Genomic DNA, 19,573 nt, shown 5'->3' with positions numbered 1-19,573 from the left:
GATAGAATTTTAAAGATAAGATAGATGAATAATGACTATGCATAATTACAAGGAGTGGAGACGTAAGGATCCCTTTTGTTGTTGATGACAATGCCGGAGATGACACGGGGATACGTATTTGTTGAGCAATTTATGTGGTAACAATAGGTGTTATTTGATTGTTGTTCATTGTTTGTTTATGTATCAAATGCTCCACGTTTGTGTTGAGCTCTTATTTAAAAAAAATACATGAATAATAAAATAATAATTTATAATCACGAGCAGAAAAATTTAGAGAAGCGTAACATATAACGCATTGCACAATCCAATCGATTGGGTAACACAACCAATCGATTGAATTGTGAAAATTTATATTACTTTGAAGACTTAAATCGATTGGTAATATCACCAATCGATTGAATAAGAAAAACTGTACATGCCTTACAAAATTCAATCGATTGTGTATCAATTTCAATCGATTGAAGTTTGGAAAACCTGAATTTTAATCGATTGATTTGTGCATCCAATCGATTGAATTTCTAACAAACACTATTTTTCCAATCCAATACGTATGTAACAGATCAATAATAAAATTATGATCGATTTTTTTTTTTGTGACTAAATAGAAAAGAAAGAAAAAAAAGAGACAAAACCAAATTAATTGGCTAGGGTCATATCTAAATCTATTAGATGTTGAAGCTCACTCCATGGTTGGCTCCAATTCGAATGAATGTCCGCGACAGAAGCAGCTACTTTAGCCATACAATCTGCAACACTATTTGCAATCCTCTGAATTAAAAGAATAGAGACTCTCCAATTCCAATTCATAACCTCCTGTATATGCTTTGCCAAATCCCATTCCGGAATATCCTTACCAAGAATTCTTTGGTTTACCAAGAAAAGAGCTTCTAAACAGTTTGTTTCACAAATAACGTCACGAAATCCACTCTCCCAAGCAAGAAGTAAGCCTCTCCAAATTGCATACAATTCAGCAAAAAGAACACTGCACACTTCGACTTTCCCAGTGTAACCTTTCAACCAACATCCATCAGGATTGTGAATGATACAACCAAAACCAGCATAGTCAGAAGGAGCAAACCAACTAGCATCACAATTCAATTTAACAGAATAAACTGGAGGTGGAACCCAATGCAAACAAAGTGAAGGAGGAGACAGAGATTGATGCATAGCAAAAATAGTGTGGAACTCCCTTACTGAACTACGAATCAAACTCACCACTTTACTAGCACTCCATGAATCATCTATATTAAATAAGTCATGATTCCTGCTTCTCCAAATCCACCAGATGGTCGAAAAGAAAAGAAAAATATTTTCACTCCTTGCACCTTTGTAGAGCCAATCATGTAAATTCGAGTTATCTGAATACAGGCCTAAAAGGTTTCAGACCTCCTTGGCACTAGGGCACTCCCGAAGACAATGAAGAATTGATTCAGAACCATTCTGACACCGATGACAGGTGCTAGATAAAGCTAAACCACGACCCAAACGAAACTCTGTCGTAGGAATAGCATTATGAAGACTGAGCCAAATCAAGAACTTGTACTTCTCAGGAATATGCAGTCGCCATACCCACAACCAATTATCATGCTCATTCCAGTCAAACTTTCTTTTGGCTAGCCAACTGTACCCACTCCTAGCTGAGTAAAGTCTAGAAGATGCCACACCCCACGACCAACCCGAACTCTCTCCAGCATTCAAATCCGGATTATAAGCATTCAAACACTGTTTGACATCTTCTGGAATGATAGAGAAAATATCATGGAGATTCCATTGACCATCTTTCCAAACGTCTCTAATAGTTAAATCAGAGTCAGCTATATGTACAAAAGGGACATCTTGAGCAATTGGACCCTCAATACTCCAATTGTCAAACCAAAAAGATTGATCAAGTGACCCAACGCACCAAGAGAAGGCATCCTTAAGAGCACCAAAAGCTTTTGAGATACTCTTCCAAACATGAGAAGCATTGCAAGGGACAGGGCCATCTAAAACTCCCTCATTCCTTAGATACTTCGCCCTCAATAGAGCAACCCAAGGCTTGTCCTGACAATGAAAAAGTTGCCATACCAATTTACCAAGTAAAGATATATTAACACACGCAGGATCTCTAACACCCAGGCCACCAAATTTTTTTGGAGTGATCACGGTCCTCCAATTAACAAGAGAAAGACCTTTACCATCAACTTGACCCTTCCAAAGGAACTGTCTCATAATAGAAGATAATTTATCGCAAACCCAATTTGGAAAAAAAGATACCTGCATATGATAGACAGGAATAGATGCTGCAACAGAATTGATCAGGCAAAGTCTCCCTGCTTTATTTAGAAGCCTTCCTTTCCAATTAGCTAATCTTCCCCTCACCTTTTCAATCACCGAATGAAAAGAAGCCCTACTGGTACGGGAATGATTAAGGTTAACTCCAAGATATCTTCCTAAGTCCAAAGCAAAACGTATTGAAGAAACACTAGTAAAAATATCTCTTCTACGAGCAGTCACATTTTTAGAACAAAAAGCATTAGACTTTTCAAGATTCACTTTCATGCCAGATGCCTTGCAAAAAATGTTAAGAGAATGCATGACCATTTGGACCTGACTCTTTGTAGCCTGACAGAAGAGTAAGAGATCATCTGCAAACATCAAATGAGAAAATTTTGGGCCACCCCTAGTGACAGAAACTGGTTTCCACACACCCTCGACCACCTTATGAGATATATAGCAAGCAAGTCTTTCCATACAAAGCACAAATAAGTAAGGAGACATTGGATTGCCCTGTCTAAGCCCCCTTCTAGGAGCAAAACTATCCAATCTATTCCCATTCCACATAATAGAAAGAGATGATGCACAGACACAAGTCATAATCAAATTAACAGTGATGATAGGAAAACCAAAAGCAATGAGAGTACTCTCCAAAAACCTCCAATCCACCCTATCATAAGCTTTTTCAAGATTAATTTTAAAAGCAAGAGTACCTTTCTTGGATTTTGTGTGCTTCATGAAATTCAAAATTTCTTGAGCTACAATAATATTATCAGGAGCACCACGACCCGGAATAAAACCTCCTTGTAAAGGACTAACAATATCTGGAAGAAAAGGCCGAAGTCGGTTAGTCAATACTTTGGTGATAATTTTATAAACAACATTACACAACTAATAGGCCTGAAATCCTTCATAAAGGTAGGGTTATCAATTTTAGGAATAAGCACAATCAGAGTTTCCATGATGCTAGGATTTAAGAACTCTCCCAAAAAGCGCTCCGGACAATATTCCAAATCTCAGTGCCTACTATCTCCCAATATTCTTTAAAAAAATAAGCTTGAAAGCCATCTGGACCAGGAGCCTTAAAAGGGCTCATACTGAATACTGCTGACTTGACTTCCGCAAAAGAGACAGGGTCAATTAACCTAGCACAAGTCTCAATGCTTAGAGTGGGCATCGGAACATCCCCTAAACAATCAACCTCAACCTCTTCCGTTGTACCAAAGAGATTCTTGTAAAAAGAGAGGGCTTCTTCCTGGAGAATATCTGGATCAGTAGACCAAGACCCATCTCTAACATATAATCCATGTACTCTATTATGGTTTCTACGTACCAAAGTCTGAAGATGAAAGAATTTAGTGTTTCTATCCCCATACTTGACCCACTGCTCTCTAGATTTCTGGTACCAAAAAAGTTCCTCTTGCAACAAAAGCCTATTGTAATCTTCCCTCAGTTCAGCTTCTTTAATTCTTAGAGATAACACATTGGTAACCTCCAAAGGCCGTTGAATCTGATCAATATGATATTCCAGCTTATTTTTTCGCACAAAAATATTTCCAAAAATCTTTGAGTTGAAGTCCAAAGAAGCCTGTTGAACCATCTTAAGCCTTTCGGTAACGCCTCCAAACTCTTGATTCCAAGCCTTACTAATAACATGTTTATAAGAAGGATGTGTTGCCCACGCAGCTTGGAACCTAAAAGGACGTGAACCTTTCACTCTGGGGCTACCATGACAATGAACTAAAATAGGACAATGATCAGAATGAAGCCTGCTAAGAATTTCAGAATAACCCTCAGGAAACATTGTCATCCACGCCTCATTAACTATATCTCTATCCAACCTTTTAGCCAAGTCCCTGCCAGCCTGAACTGCTCTATACCAAGTATATCTCCTACCAGTCACTTTAAGATCAAAGAGCTCACAGTCATCTAGAGTAGTAGCTAATAGACTAGCTCTGTGAGAAGAAAAATAAGCACCTGTACTCTCATCTGGTGCCACAATCTCATTAAAATCACCAACGACCATCCATGGTCTATTATGGCCTGAATTAATAGAACGCAAATGATCCCAAAGCATACATCTTTTTTCGAATTGAGGACTCCCATATACTGCACTACAAAGCCAAACTAAGTTACCCACACTCACTTTCACTGTGATACATTGGTCAATTTGATCAATAACCACACAAGAAGCATTAGCAATAGAAGATAGAAACCAAATGCCACTCCTGTGTCCTACTGCTTCCTCAATACCAACACAATGAAAACCCAACTTATCCCAAAAATTCTTCAAATTATTAAACATGGTATGAGTCTCAAAGAGAAAGAAGAAAGATGGTTTATATACTCTCACCAAATTTTTGCAATGCACACGGGCCATCTTGTTAGACGCACTCCTCACATTCCAGGCTATGATATTGAAACTATCCATAAAAACAGCAAAAAGAAAGCTCCAATAACAAACCCGAGACTCAACATGATGTCCCTGTCTTCGACGATCCTGCCTTTAATGGACTCTCAAGTTGCAGCCCAATTTTCTCCGTCGAAACTTGCACCATACCCGCCGTCGATGCTCCATCCTTATCTACTGGTGAATTCTGCAACGAGTTTGGGCGAGGACGCTTTTGCACAGTGCCATTTGTTGTCTCACCTTGCTGCTGATGATGAACATTGTGCCGGGTCCCCGAAGAAGCCACAGTAACCCGTTTTCCAATATTGATGCCCTTACTTAATTTTACTTTGGATCCAGTTGCATGTGTTGTACGTTGGTGATTAGGCCTTGTCCAAGTATTGGTAGCCTTGTTAGGAGTCTTCTTTACTTTTGGTTGGACCTGATGGGTGCTAAGAGAAGGCTTTTGACCCATTTTATACTTTCCTTTCCTAATCACTTGAGTCCAACCTTCCAAATCCTCATGTTGTGCATAGTCTACATGAACAGCATGCAAATCACTCTCCACCAAATTCGGGACAGTAACATTTACAATCTCATCTCCAAGATTCTTGCCAAAATAAAAACTTGCCTTTTCCACATGTACTGGATTTTTTGAATTTGAGCTTTCTGGCTGCTTTGCTACATCGCTGGTCACCTTGGCATTAGTTCCTCCTCCTGCATTGCTGTCAGTCTTGCACACCTTCATATCATGACCAAACTTGAGACAAGAGCCACAAATAAGGTGAAGACTTTCATATTCAACCTCATATTCAACACCTTCAACAAGAATCTTCTTAGTCACTGGCAATCCTAAATCTATCTGAACACAGGCTCGAGCATATCGTCCTCTTTCAGCTAATTTTGTTGCCCAATCAACCTTAACGGGAATGCCAACTGCAGCCGCAACACGGAGCATTGCATCTTCTCGGTAGCACCAAATTGGTAATCCGGAAATTCTAATCCACACTAAAGTTGCTCCAAAACAGTTTTCACTTGATCTAAACTCTTGATCCTAAGGCTTCACAGCCACATAATTTCCCTCGATCATCCACGGACCTCCTAAGACTCTCCACTATCACAAAGTAGTCAAATCCACGTCCAATAAATCAAACCTCCTTAATTCTCCATACCGTTCGGAGTTTATGAGACAATGCAGTGTAGCTATAATGTTTACCTAGTACCTTAATCACTATAGCATCCTTATAAGGTTCTGCCAAGCAATTCTTAGCTTCTTGGGTAAACGTGACACTCGGTGGCAAGAGATCTCCTTACTTCCCAGAAACTACCGCAATGTTATCTCCCGATAAAGTTTCAACAGGTGAAAAAGCTTTAGCAATCTTGGAACCCACAACTTTGTCCCTGAAAGAAACCTTCAAAGGCTTAGAAACCCCTCCCGAAATATGATCCTCCTTTTCCCCTGATGCAATCCCTCCCCCGCTCTCCCCCTTTTCTCTTCCGCCGACATTATCGGCTGCCTCACCGTGTTTCACCCTCAAAGTCTCTTTCCCGCTCACTCCACCGCTCATCTTCGATTTTTAAAATTGTACAAAATACGGAGTACGTAAATTATGATCGATTAAGATTGCAAAATATTTATTATGATTAATAGAAGATTTAATTTGTTATTATTTTAATTTTTTATTATTAATAAACAGATAGATGTATAATAAAATAATAATTTATAAAATAAAAATAGATTTTATAATTAAATAATATATAAAAAATTAATTTATAATTAAAATTAAATAAAGACTATTTAGCAGTTATTAAAATATTTAAAAAATATATTTTGTTATGGGACCATTTAATAGTCCAAATATTTTAAAACCATCAAATCCTTTAGCCCGTAACCAATATTCAATCAGTAATTCTTTTGTTTTAGAAAGAAGAGATTGTATACTTCATTTTCTAGAATGTATTTCTCGTGCAAACATATGTTGTAACTTGTAAGTTGTAATGCGGTGTCAATTAGCAAGTAGGAAGGAGAAGAAAAATTGAGGCTACGTAACAGCCTTAAAATTTGTTTGAGTGAACTTTTAACAAAAAGATATTTTTTAAGTTATTTTTTAAAAAAATAAAAATAATTTTATATTTGAATATTTCATATAAAAAAATTTTTATTTATCAATTATGTTTGAATATAATTATATAAAAATATTTTTATTTATTTATTATGTAAAAAATAATTTAAAAAAAAACAGATATTTAAATAAAAATGTAAATTGTAGATTCTTAAAAAAGATATTTTTTATTTTTTTGGTATTTTTATTTTTACTATTAAAAATTTATCAAACACACTAAAAAAATAAAAAAAATCATTATTCATTAAAATTTTTTTATCAATTTAATGGCACTCAAATAAACACTTAGTCTTTTCCTTCTGTAATCACATTTTTTTTTGCTTCTTTCATTTTTCTCAACCTTTATGGCATTTTTCTCATCTTCATTTTTTCAATTCCGGATCAATATTTTACTTTTAAAAGATAATCGATAAAATTTTTTATTTTATTTTAATTTTTAATTTGAATTAATAATTAAATTTTGTTGATGACGTTGATTTAAATTGAGATTGAAAAATCAACATCGATGATAATAATAAATAATAACGATAGTGATAATTATACTTAGAATAAATAGACATTTAAATTAGATAATTGTATTTTGTGAATTATTATTGATATGTCCGTTATAACTCATTTACAAGTTATAATTCGACTATAATATCATGGATCGGTTATCAATGACAAATATTAAAACTATATTAAAATGCTCTAAAATGCCTTTATTTGACATTAAGGTAATTTAATCGGTTGAACGATTATTGATACTTGTTCCAAATATAAAAAAGGGAGGCAAGAAACTGACCTAAACGTTGCAAAATGAATAATTGATTACTCATATACTAATTTGAGCGTTGAAGTACTTTTTGCAGGTGTCTACCCTCTGTGTTCTCTTGGTGCCGAAGTATAACTTATCCCAACTGAAGACTATGAGATAATCATCGAAGGACGAGTTATACTACGTCAAACTTCACAAGAACAATTGGTGTAACTTTTAGCACGTTATGATCGCACTAAAAGTCTGGGCATCACCTACCTCTACTCCTTTAATTTCATACTATATTTATTTAATATTGAGTCTTTGCGAATACAAATCGAAACTTTTAATTAAGGAAAGGAAGATTCTTTATTTTAAACCACTTAACCACAAAGATATATATATATATATATATATATATATATATATATATATATATATATATATATATTCACATAGCATTAAATACATAGACTTATTCCAAGATTTTCAAAAACAGATCCTACCCTTCTAAAAACTAAAAGCAATAAACGACAAGGAAAAATAAATTCTAACAACTCAACTCGTAGACATAATCTTCTATGCTCCCGTAGCTCCGCACTAAACATTCGCACCTGTAGCTGAAAGGGGTGAAAATAGGGGGTATGAATTGGGGCTTAATAGGGTCGGGGTAGTTAGTTAAGTCCGTTTTAATACTATACCCAGTCAGCAATAACAACTGAAACACGCAACAAACATAATAACTAAAGAACATAAAGAGAAACAAATACAACACATACACAATCACAGAAAACAGAATTCATAGAAAATATGCGCAAACAATTATGATGCATGTTTATTCCCTAACGCGGGTAATGAGCTCATCTATCGATTTTGACCCACTCCAGACTCAACTCAGCAACCTTTGTCTGAGTTTGGCTTCCACTGTCATAACCTCTGTAAGCAACCTCTGTCTTACAAGTGCGACTCTCTTGAGTCGATGTATGCAAACATAACCTCTGTAAGCAACCTCGGTCTTACAGGTGAGGCTCTCTCTAGCCAATGTATGTATTGATATCCTCTAGAAGCAACCTCTGTCTTACAGGTGCGACCATCCCCTGGATTGGCCGATGTATCTCTGGAAAGCAAATCTCGGTGGACTCACCACCATATCTCTGCTTATCTCATTTTCTTTTTGTTATTTCTTTCTTCTTTCTTATCATTCCACAATATAAATTATCTTTGCATTATTCCCTCACCTTTCCCTAAGTGTTTTATGAAAAGAGAATCAAAGATTCTTAATTTAGATTTGTCTTTCTAAAGCTTTTAGGATAGTTCTCTACTTACCCTTTTAGTATATCATAAATAAAATAATATCTTTTAAATAAAATACTAATATATAATATATTTCAAAAATACATTGATAATAATCTTAATAAATTAATAACAATAATAATGATTTTCTTATTTACCCAAAATTTATTAACTTGAACTTTATTATTATTTTTTTTTAAATTATTCTATATTTTTGAGCTTTCTAAAATATTTATATTTTTATCCCAACATATTTTATAATTTATTAAAATATTTTTACATATAATATAATTACCAAAATAACCTTGCATCTTTTATAAAATTTTTATTTTACTCCTGAACTTCTTAATTATTACCCAAAATATCCTAAAACGTATATAATTATAAAATTAACTTCAAGTTTTTATTAAATTACTATTTCAATCTCAAATATAAATTTTGTTTCCATGATTAAAGCTTTACCAAGGAACTGAACCCCATTTCTAAAATTCTTCAAGTTTCTGCTTCATTTTTAAGTCTATTTTCGAGCTTTACGGTACCAACTTTTTATAACTTTTAATTTAATTTCTCGACCATCAGACCTCATCAATATTTTTCAGTATTTTCACATAAACCAGCCCCAAAATTTACTTAAAACAGTTCAGTTCAAGGCTGAATCCGCTAAGGCCAAACCATAATCTCAAAAATAACAACAATTCAACCAAATTCAACATAAAACTCAATCAAACTCAACAATAATCAATCAAACCAACATTTATTTATCAAATTTAAATTTAATTATTATAAAATTACCAAATTCTACTTTTGTAAGAAATCAAGATAACAAAAATTTTAGAAAAGATTTTTAATCAAACTGCTGAAAGAAAAAACGTCAGAAATTGTCTGTGCCACCTAAAATTTTGATTGGCCGAACTCAAGGAAAAGAGGAGGTACGTCACCATCAACTTCTACCGAACAAAAATGATACCAACATATAAAGGAGGAAGTTACAAACACTTTTATCATATTAGATTTTTAATTGGCGCTAAAGAAATTGGAGCCGAAAACTTTGAGGTTCCATGGAAATCTCTCTCTCACGGCATTCTCTTTATTTTTCCAAAGAAAATGGTTTGGTCTTGCTAGCTTGGAGGAAGAATGGTTAATGAAGGAAGAATGATTAATTAGTATTAAGGTGACACATGAGAGGACGTATGTGTCATAGTTATATATGTATATATGTATACATAATAGCCACGTTTGGCCCTTTTTTTAATCTTTACTTCCTTAAGGCACATTCGGCCAAGACAAAAAGAAATAATAATAATAATAATAATAATAATAATTCTTTTGTTTTTTTTCGAATTACTCATTATAATAAAAATTATTTAAAAATTTTAATAAATTTTAAACTCAAACTATCATAAAATTTAATTTAATTATTTTAAAAAAAATTATTTTCTTTAAATAAAATAATAAATCACGAATAACTCATTATTTAATTTTTAAAAACTTGAGTTGTTATAATTGGCGCCCACCATAGGACTGAGGATTTAAAGCTTTTTCTTTAGGCTCTAGAACTTTCAGATCTGTCTATGGCTGATCAACCTCCTTCAACGCCATCCGAGCTTCCTCGAATGGTAACGGAATTACAACAGGCTAATCAGCGCATAGCAGAAGGGAATCAAAGAATGGAAAATCAAATAGTCGAGCTTATTAATACTCGGATAACTCATAATAATGATCGGCACGAGCAATCGGACAATGAGAAAGTAAACTCCGATCCAACTCATGTTTCTTAAACTCAGAAACCAGAGGAGGATCAACCAGCCTTGAAGAAGCCGAATTGGATACCGTAGTTGGTCCAGTCACTGCAGATGTCATGAATTTTCAATTGCCCAAGAACTTTACATTACCAATGACTTTAACTCCTTATGATGGCTTGGGAGATCCAAAAAAATACGTCAAAATATTTCGTTCCATAATGATAGTAAACGGTGCTTCAGACCCTATTTTATGTCATTGTTTTCCTACTTTTTTAGACGGTCATGCACTTGATTGATTTTCTTCTTTGCCTGCAGAATTTATTTCACGTTTTCAGGAGTTGGCCAAGCTATTTGAAGATCAGTTTGCTACATCTTCTATTTATTTGCATGATTTAGATTATCTAAACACAAGCAAGCAGGGACAACATGAAAGCTTTTGGGAATATGCTACCCGATTCATTAAGATGGCCATGAGCATTCCAAGTCTCCATCTAGAAGTGCACTTACACGCTATTAAGAGTGGACTTTTCCCGGAGAATTTTAAAGAAACTATCACCGTCGCTAAGCCGAGAACCTTGGCCGAGTTTCAAGAAAAAGCTAAAGATCAAATGGAGATTGAAGAGTTTTGGCAAGCTCGGAGGTCAGAGAAAAGCAACAATCATAAAGATGACGATAAAGCTCGGGACAGTAAGAAGCCTTTTCGGTTAACACCACGTTATGATTTTTACACACAATTCAATACCAAGAAGGAAGAAATAATCAAGGAGATACTGAACGCAAAACTCATTAAACCTCCTCGGAAGGCTGGAAATTATCAAAATGTGAAGAATGTTGGTAAGTCGAAGTATTGTGTCTTTCATAAAAAACATGGACACACTACTGATGAGTGTGTTGTGGCCAAAGACCTACTAGAATGATTAGTCCGGCAGGGACATTTGGACAAATATATCGGTGGCCACATTCAAAAGCGCACAGAAAATTCTACCGACCACTCTTCTGCCGGACAATTTCCTCATGAAAAGGACAAAATCATGCATACTCAACCTGATCAACTCCGAGGTATTATTAATTTCATATCTGGAAGCTTTTCTGGTGGTGGAATTACAAGCTCTGCTCATAAACGCACCTACCGAGCTATGCTCTCAATAGAGGGTGCTGTCAATAATCCTCAACCTCTTCCTACCTTTCCAGAGATGGTATTCAAATCATCTTATTTCAATACAACTGTAACCAACTTAGATGATCCAGTGGTGATCTCTATTCAGTTGGGGGATTCCATTGTTCGGAAAGTACTTCTGGATCCTGGAAGCAGTGCAGATGTCCTTTTCTATTTTACATTTCAAAAAATGAAGTTGAGCAATCACATACGACAACCATCCACTGGAGACTTAGTAGGGTTTTCAGGTGACTTGTACCCGTTTTAGGATCTGTGTCGTTAAAAACCACATAGGGTGAGAATACTCTAACCAAGAATTTAGATACCCAATATCTTGTTGTTGATTATTTCATTCCTTATAATTCAATACTTGGTCGTCCTTTTTTGAATGAGTTTGGTGCTATAGTATCTACAATTCATCTGTGTGTCAAATTTCACGTGCAGGACGACTTTATTGCCACCATCCACAGTGACCACCGTGAAGCTCGGCAATGCTACAATATCAGTATGAAAATGTCTGCTTCTAACTGAGCTATAGGTGCACAGATCAATGTTGTTCACAATTCGCTTAATCTTTCACCATTAGCCGAGTTGGATCCACGGGCCGAGCTCTGAGACCGACCTACCCTAATGGAGGAATTACAAAATATTTCTTTGAATAATGATATAAAAAAGTTCACCTATGTAGGTACAACTCTGCAGAAACACAAAAAAGATAAACTCCGACGTTTCCTTCGACAAAATGCAGATCTATTTGCATGGACTCCCACAAATATGCCAGGCACTGACCTTTTTGTAATCTCTCATAGGCTAGCACTCAATTCATCTATCTAACCTATAGCACAGAAAAAAACAACCTTGGCATAGATAAGTGACAAGCATCCTTGATGAGTATTTTGGTGAAAAAGTGAATTTCTCCCAAAACACACAAATCTAACCGGCAAGTGTACCGGGTCGCATCAAGTAATAAAAACTCACGGGAGTGAGGTCGATCCCACAGGGATTGAAGGATTGAGCAATTTTAGCTTAGTGGTTAATTTAGTCAAGCGAATCAAGATTTGGTTGAGTGTTTTGTGATTTGCAGAAATTAAATTGCATGGAATTAAAGAGAACAGGAAATAAATTGCTGAATCTTAAAGAACAAGAAATTAAATGGCAGAAACTTAGAATGCAAGAAATATAAATTGCAGAATCTTAAAGTGCAAGAAATGTAAATGACTTGAATTGTAAAGGGGATTGGGACTTGGATTTGCAGAAATTAAACAAGGAAAAGTAAATTTGCATCAAGCAGAGAAATAGAAGAGGGTTTGGGTTAAATCGGATCTTGAAGCAGAAAAGTAAATGAACATGAAAACAGTAAACAGAGAATTAGAAATTGAAAGTTCAGATCTCAGGACCCAGAGACTAGAAAACCGAGTCTAGATCTCAATGCCTTCCTAGATCCAACAAGAACAATAGCAAGGGAATTGTAAATTGCAAGGAAAGTAGATGAAGAGCAATTAACAGAAATTAAATTCAATCAAGCAGTAAATAAGGCAGAGAGATCCAAAGATGAGATTGAAACAGAATTTCTTCAATTCTCCAACCCAAGATCCAAGACAATTGTAATTGAAATTGAAAGCAATAAAACTAAGAGGAAGAGAAGTGAATTCTCCTTCCCCAAGACTAAGAAATTAAAGATCACTCAATATCCAAAGCTCTCCGAAAACTATTATGAAAATTCAAAGGGAAAAGCTCCCTGAAGAACTTGAATTCTATCCTATTTATACACTTTCTTCAAATGATCTTCAAGCCTTGAGTTGGGCCTTTGCTCTTGGTAGAATTGGGTTGAAAGAGGCCTTGGTTGATTGCTCTTGGAGTTTGGAGAAGAACCAAAGTGAACCAAATGAACCGGGTTGGAGTTTTGCAAAAGTTGGACCAAAAGTTGGAGCAAAAGTTAGGGTCTAACTTTTGGTCCAACTTTTCATATCAGCCACCATAACTTGCTGCTATCCACGTTGGGGCAAAAGTTAGGGGTCTAACTTTTGCTCCAACGTTGGCCTTCCTTAGTGCACTTGTGGCGCCAACGTTAGCCCAAAAGTTAGGGGCTAACGTTGGCGCAAACTTTTGCTCCTCCCCTTGTAGTTTTCATGTGCCAACGTTAGCCCAAAAGTTAGGGGCTAACGTTGGCGCAAACTTTTGGTGCCCAGGGGTGATTTTCATGTTCCAACGTTAGCCCAAAAGTTAGGGGCTAACGTTGGGGCTAACTTTTCACCCAAAAGTTTGTGCAAAAGTTTGAGGCTAACTTTAGGTCCAGCTTTTTGCTTCCTGGTTCAATTTCACTTATTCCATTGTCTTCTCTTTACTCCTAGCTATTCCTTCTTGCTTCAACCTTTCTCCAAGCTTTCTTCACCTATCATTAATCAACCAAACACATCAAAGCTATGCTTAAAATCATGAGATATTCATTCTTTCATAATATGTGACAATTATAGTATAAAACCTCATGAAATAGCATGAATTCATACATGGTTGATTAAATCAAAGGAAGCATGAAAATCTACCTAATTGACTTGCTTATGGCTCAAGAAAGTGCATAATTCTAATGAAAAAAAAAGAAAAAGACTAGTTAAAATAGGCTAAGATGACTTGTCATCACAACACCAAACTTAAAGCTTGCTTGTCCCCAAGCAAGAAATGAATTATGCTCATCGGTTCTTTCATTTAAGATGGATTGAAGAACAACTTGTCAGGTCCTGTGAGTGAAGTGATCAAGTGTCAGTGGGGTGAACTCTAAATCATATGCTCATGCAAGGGTTTCAGTGCTCACTAGTCCTCACATATTAGGAGTCTTAGGTCTTAGGATTTTCATCCAAATGGTATCATGGAGATCTCTTTATATGTAGTCACCTTGAAGCAGCTTATAGTTTCTGTGCTTTGGCCTCGACTCTAAGTGTCATGTCTCAAAGCGGCTCTTTAGATAAGCTTTCAATCAATACTCCTAAACCAGTTGGTTTTAAGGTATTAGGTGTTGAAGCACCCCTAAGGATTTACTTGCTCAAGCCTCTTTCTTTGACACAACTCAACCACAAGCATTTTACTAGGCTAACAACTCTTTGAGTCATTGTTTCTTCTTTCTTTTCTGCCTAGTAATTGATGCTCAGAGCCTTGGGCCATGTACTTTTTTTTTTGTCTTTGTATTTTCTTTTCTTTCTTTTATTTTGTTTGCTGCTTCTTGGATCAATAAGTTTTTGAGAATCTCCACAATACTTCTTTGAACTTCATGTCCCGCCTATGAGCTCTCATGCAAGTTTTCACAAGCATGCAACCTCAATACATTATCATACAACTAGAACCACCACTTCTCCTAATCTTTTGCTTGCCTCAAAATTGTTTAATTCCTCAATCCTTCTTTTCAAAGAACTTTCATGTGATGCATTTTTGAACATTGAGTGCAAACAAGTTTTGAAGAGAAAAATGTTGTGAATGATCAAGCATCTTTGCTTATTGAATTACAGAAAAATTATGCTATGCAGATAGATAATCAGGGAAACTAAACCACTCTCAATCATAGCAGTGTTTGATGTAAGATAATCACTTAACGATACAACCTTTTGGAGTTCGCTTGCTTTCCTTCTTCTCATCATCATCATTGCTGGCCTTTAGGTTCATCTTTTGTTTCTTTGGTTGATGATGCTTAATCCTTCCAAAAGCTTGTATGGACCTCTGCAATGATATTGAAAGTTGCTTGTTCCCCAAGCACTTGGAAACAATGGTTAGTCTGGCTGATTTATTTATGGGCTTTTGAACTTATTTTGGTGTGGGAACACCAAACTTAGTACCTTACCAATGGTTTTCATGCATCAAATTAACCATGTGTGATAATTTTTTTTTCTTTTCTTCTTCTTTTTCAAAAGCAATAAAACTGAAAACTAGGAAACAGCAGAATAGTTAACTAGTTCATCCAACATGCTTGAAGCCAGCATTATGCAGAAAGTGAGAATGTGTTTTATGATGCGATTTTGGTGGAACACCAAACTTAGAATCCTGCATTCTCCTTTAGATTGTTTTGGTGTGCAACACCAAACTTAGCTTCTTGCATTATAGATAAAACTACTTAACCTTTTTATTGAAATAGATACGAAAAGATAGTTACCTCTGGTTGGGTTGCCTCCCAACAAGCGCTCTTTTATTGTCACTAGCTTGACATCTTGCTCTTTGATTATGGAGGCTGAAAATCATAATGCCTCAATTTTTCTCCTCTTGCTGTAGGATTCCTTTCCTCCATGACCTGCACAATCACAAACAATCCAAATGAAGATTGGATATTCTCATGCCAGAATGTAGTCAGGGGATTAGTTGACACAATGTGTCAAACAGTTAATAGGCTTTGAGGGAAAATCAGAAGAAAATTGCTTTTGTTGTACAAAACAACAAGAAACAGACACAGAACCAGAAAAGCAATGTACTCTACTGAGAGAGCAAAGTTAGTGTTAGTTTAGGCAAAAATTCAAACAGTTAGTGGGTTAGTCAAAATTAAAGAAAAAGTGCTTGATCTAAACTACCACCTCACTTAATCATTGTCAATCTATTCAATCCCCGGCAACGGCGCCAAAAAATTGATGAGTATTTTGGTGGAAAAGTGAATTTCTCCCAAAATACACAAATCTAACCGGCAAGTGTACCGGGTCGCATCAAGTAATAAAAACTCACGGGAGTGAGGTCGATCCCACAGGGATTGAAGGATTGAGCAATTTTAGCTTAGTGGTTAATTTAGTCAAGCGAATCAAGATTTGGTTGAGTGTTTTGTGATTTGCAGAAATTAAATTGCATGGAATTAAAGAGAACAGGAAATAAATTGCTGAATCTTAAAGAACAAGAAATTAAATGGCAGAAACTTAGAATGCAAGAAATGTAAATTGCAGAATCTTAAAGTGCAAGAAATGTAAATGACTTGAATTGTAAAGGGGATTAGAACTTGGATTTGCAGAAATTAAACAAGGAAAAGTAAATTTGCATCAAGCAGAGAAATAGAAGAGGGTTTGGGTTAAATCGGATCTTGAAGCAGAAAAGTAAATGAACATGAAAACAGTAAACAGAGAATTAGAAATTGAAAGTTCAGATCTCAGGACCCAGAGACTAGAAAACCGAGTCTAGATCTCAATGCCTTCCTAGATCCAACAAGAACAATAGCAAGGGAATTGTAAATTGCAAGGAAAGTAGATGAAGAGCAATTAACAGAAATTAAATTCAATCAAGCAGTAAATAAGGCAGAGAGATCCAAGGATGAGATTGAAACAGAATTTCTTCAATTCTCCAACCCAAGATCCAAGACAATTGTAATTGAAATTGAAAGCAATAAAACTAAGAGGAAGAGAAGTGAATTCTCCTTCCCCAAGACTAAGAAATTAAAGATCACTCAATATCCAAAGCTCTCCGAAAACTATTATGAAAATTCAAAGGGAAAAGCTCCCTGAAGAACTTGAATTCTATCCTATTTATACACTTTCTTCAAATGATCTTCAAGCCTTGAGTTGGGCCTTTGCTCTTGGTGGAATTGGGTTGAAAGAGGCCTTGGTTGATTGCTCTTGGAGTTTGGAGAAGAACCAAAGTGAACCAAATGAACCGGGTTAGAGTTTTGCAAAAGTTGGAGCAAAAGTTAGGGTCTACCGACTTTATCTTCAAAAATTTTTATCTACCGACTTTATCTTCAAAAATATTTCTTTAAAATCCTTAAAAGAAAATTTATACCATTTGAACATTGCAAAATCAGGGGAGCCATTCAAGTTAACCCAAACCCCCTTCCAAATCCCTTTAGCCTAAAAAGGGGAAAAGAATAACTCTAACGAGGGTTTCACTTCCAAAAACTCTATCAAAATCTCAAAACATCTTAAGAAAGCCCAACTATTTGGATGGAGTTGAGACGGTGCACATTTTAACTGGTTTAGCACATCACACTCAAACTTGGTAAAAGGTAATTTGACTCGAAGTTCTTCCAAAACACAACTATGCATGTAAAAAAATTCAAAATCTATTTTTATAGTTGAGACGGTGCACAGTTTAACTGGTTTAGCACATCTACTGCATGGTAACAACTCAACCCGAACACCAGACCCATCCCTCACTACTTTTGATTTGTCTATTTTCTCAACACTTTCACTATCTACGAACAAAGACCCACGAATCTTCACATCCTCACCAACCCACTTATATGAGTCATCATCTTCCTTTTGTAACTCTTTCCATTTTTTCATAGCCATCACTTTCAAAAAATATAGAAAAAGAAGAAGACACGGTAACCAAAGTGATAGGAACAAGACACTTACCTCTTTTACTCAAGTTTTTATTTCTCTTATTCCCAAAGCCTTTTGATGATAGAAGTTGTCTTAATGATATCATCCTTTCAGGATTCCTAATAAATATACCATCCAAATTAATTGAACCGGTTCAGTTCCATTTGAAATCCCATCTATCGTTTCTCTTTTTACTTAAACCAACAATTCAGATGGCATTGAGAAAAGAAACGGTAGTTGTTTTCCATTTATTAAACACACCCTTTGCCTTTTTAAAAATATTTTTGATAATTTTAATAAAGTATGTTGAATTGGAAGTTCTATACTTATAACTGAAAAATGTCGAGTTATAACTCATTATTTAAAGCTCAACCTGCTTTATCAAAATATCACCAGACTAAGTTTGGGGGCTATGATATGTCCGTTATGACTTGGCTATAAATGTTATAGATCGGTTATTAATGACAAACATCAAAACTATATCAAAACGCTCTAAAATGCCTTTATTTCCCATTAAGGTAATTTAATCGATTAAACGACTGTCGATACTTGTCCCAAATATAAAAAAGGGAGGTAAGAAACTGATCTAAATATTGTAGAATGAATAATTGATTATTTATATACTAATTTGAGCGTCAAAGTATCTTTTGCAGGTGTCCACCCTTTATATTTTCTTAGTGCCAAAGTATAAATTATCTCGACTGAAGACTAGAAGATAATCGTCGGAGGACGTGGTGTACTACAATCAACCTTCACAAGAACAATTATCAAACATAATAAAAATATTTGTGTATATATGTGTTTATGTCTATTGTAAATTTGTGTTTGTGTCGAGAGAATACTAACCAAACACAATCTGGATATCACATGGACCAGAATTATTTTTTAAAATAAAAAATTGATAAAATAATAAATTAATTATTCTTAAATTAAGACAATAAATTACACATTTTATAGAAGTTATAAAATTAATAATAATTAATCCTTTATTTTATGATTTTATTAATTTTTTAACTTTAGAAAATCCAAATTGGTGTCACATACTCACATGTCCTATTTCTAATAAGGCAAGTTCTACTGTATAGATAGTATGTTGATATCTACATGTGTAAATTTGTAGTGGCAGCCTGTGGTCTATGAAGCACGGATTCTCCTATGGTGCCGGCGTATCTGTGTCGGACACGAATCCGACACCGACACTCGACGGATACTTCAAATGAGCGTATCGGTGGCGTGTCTTCTTGCGGTGCAGAATTTTGGTGAAGCTGTCACGAATCTGAACGAGCCCGACCCGATTTTGTGGTTTTATGGCCAAATTAACCTATTTTTTTTTTATTTTAAAATAAAAACAAATCAAAATTTAAATTTAAAAATAAAATAATTAATAGAAGCAGAGTTGATGACAACAGTCTAGATCTGAGTGAGGTTTCGTATTTATCTTTAGATGTACCAAACATAGAAGCTGTGGTATTTGCGGATGATGGACTTGGAGGAGAAAAAATTGATACATTTTCTGTTAGCAAGATGGCAAGAGTAGATTAAAATTTTTTATTTTTTTTAATAATTGCATAATTTTTAGACTTTTTAATGCAACTATATTTCCTCT

The 19,573-nt window shown here is 35.2% G+C and overlaps 1 protein-coding gene across 1 annotated transcript; it reads right to left on the bottom strand.

The window, feature by feature from the left end:
- Positions 1 to 3,229: 3,229 nt before the first annotated feature.
- Positions 3,230 to 5,603, bottom strand: LOC112786347 (uncharacterized). The gene is made up of 4 exons (XM_025829736.1): positions 4,733 to 5,603; positions 4,610 to 4,665; positions 4,393 to 4,528; positions 3,230 to 4,299 (listed from the first exon to the last, which is right to left on the bottom strand). Exons 1-4 carry the CDS (start codon positions 5,601 to 5,603, stop codon positions 3,230 to 3,232), a joined length of 2,133 nt encoding a protein of 710 aa, XP_025685521.1.
- Positions 5,604 to 19,573: the final 13,970 nt, after the last annotated feature.

This window comes from Arachis hypogaea, chromosome 20 (assembly GCF_003086295.3).
Source record: "Arachis hypogaea cultivar Tifrunner chromosome 20, arahy.Tifrunner.gnm2.J5K5, whole genome shotgun sequence".
NCBI classification, from domain to species: domain Eukaryota; kingdom Viridiplantae; phylum Streptophyta; class Magnoliopsida; order Fabales; family Fabaceae; genus Arachis; species Arachis hypogaea.
This window is presented reverse-complemented; position numbering and strand designations above follow the sequence as displayed.

What these genes read in the sequence shown, in the direction of transcription:
- LOC112786347 (XM_025829736.1), bottom strand. Translation starts at nt 5,603, where the DNA reads ATGCTCCGTGTTGCGGCTGCAGTTGGCATTCCCGTTAAGGTTGATTGG. An exon ending in GTGTGCATTGCAAAAATTTG is followed by an intron (nt 4,529 to 4,609) that starts GTGAGAGTATAT and finishes TTTTGGGATAAG; the next exon opens with TTGGGTTTTCATTGTGTTGG. An exon ending in CACAGTGAAAGTGAGTGTGG is followed by an intron (nt 4,300 to 4,392) that starts GTAACTTAGTTT and finishes CTATTAATTCAG; the next exon opens with GCCATAATAGACCATGGATG.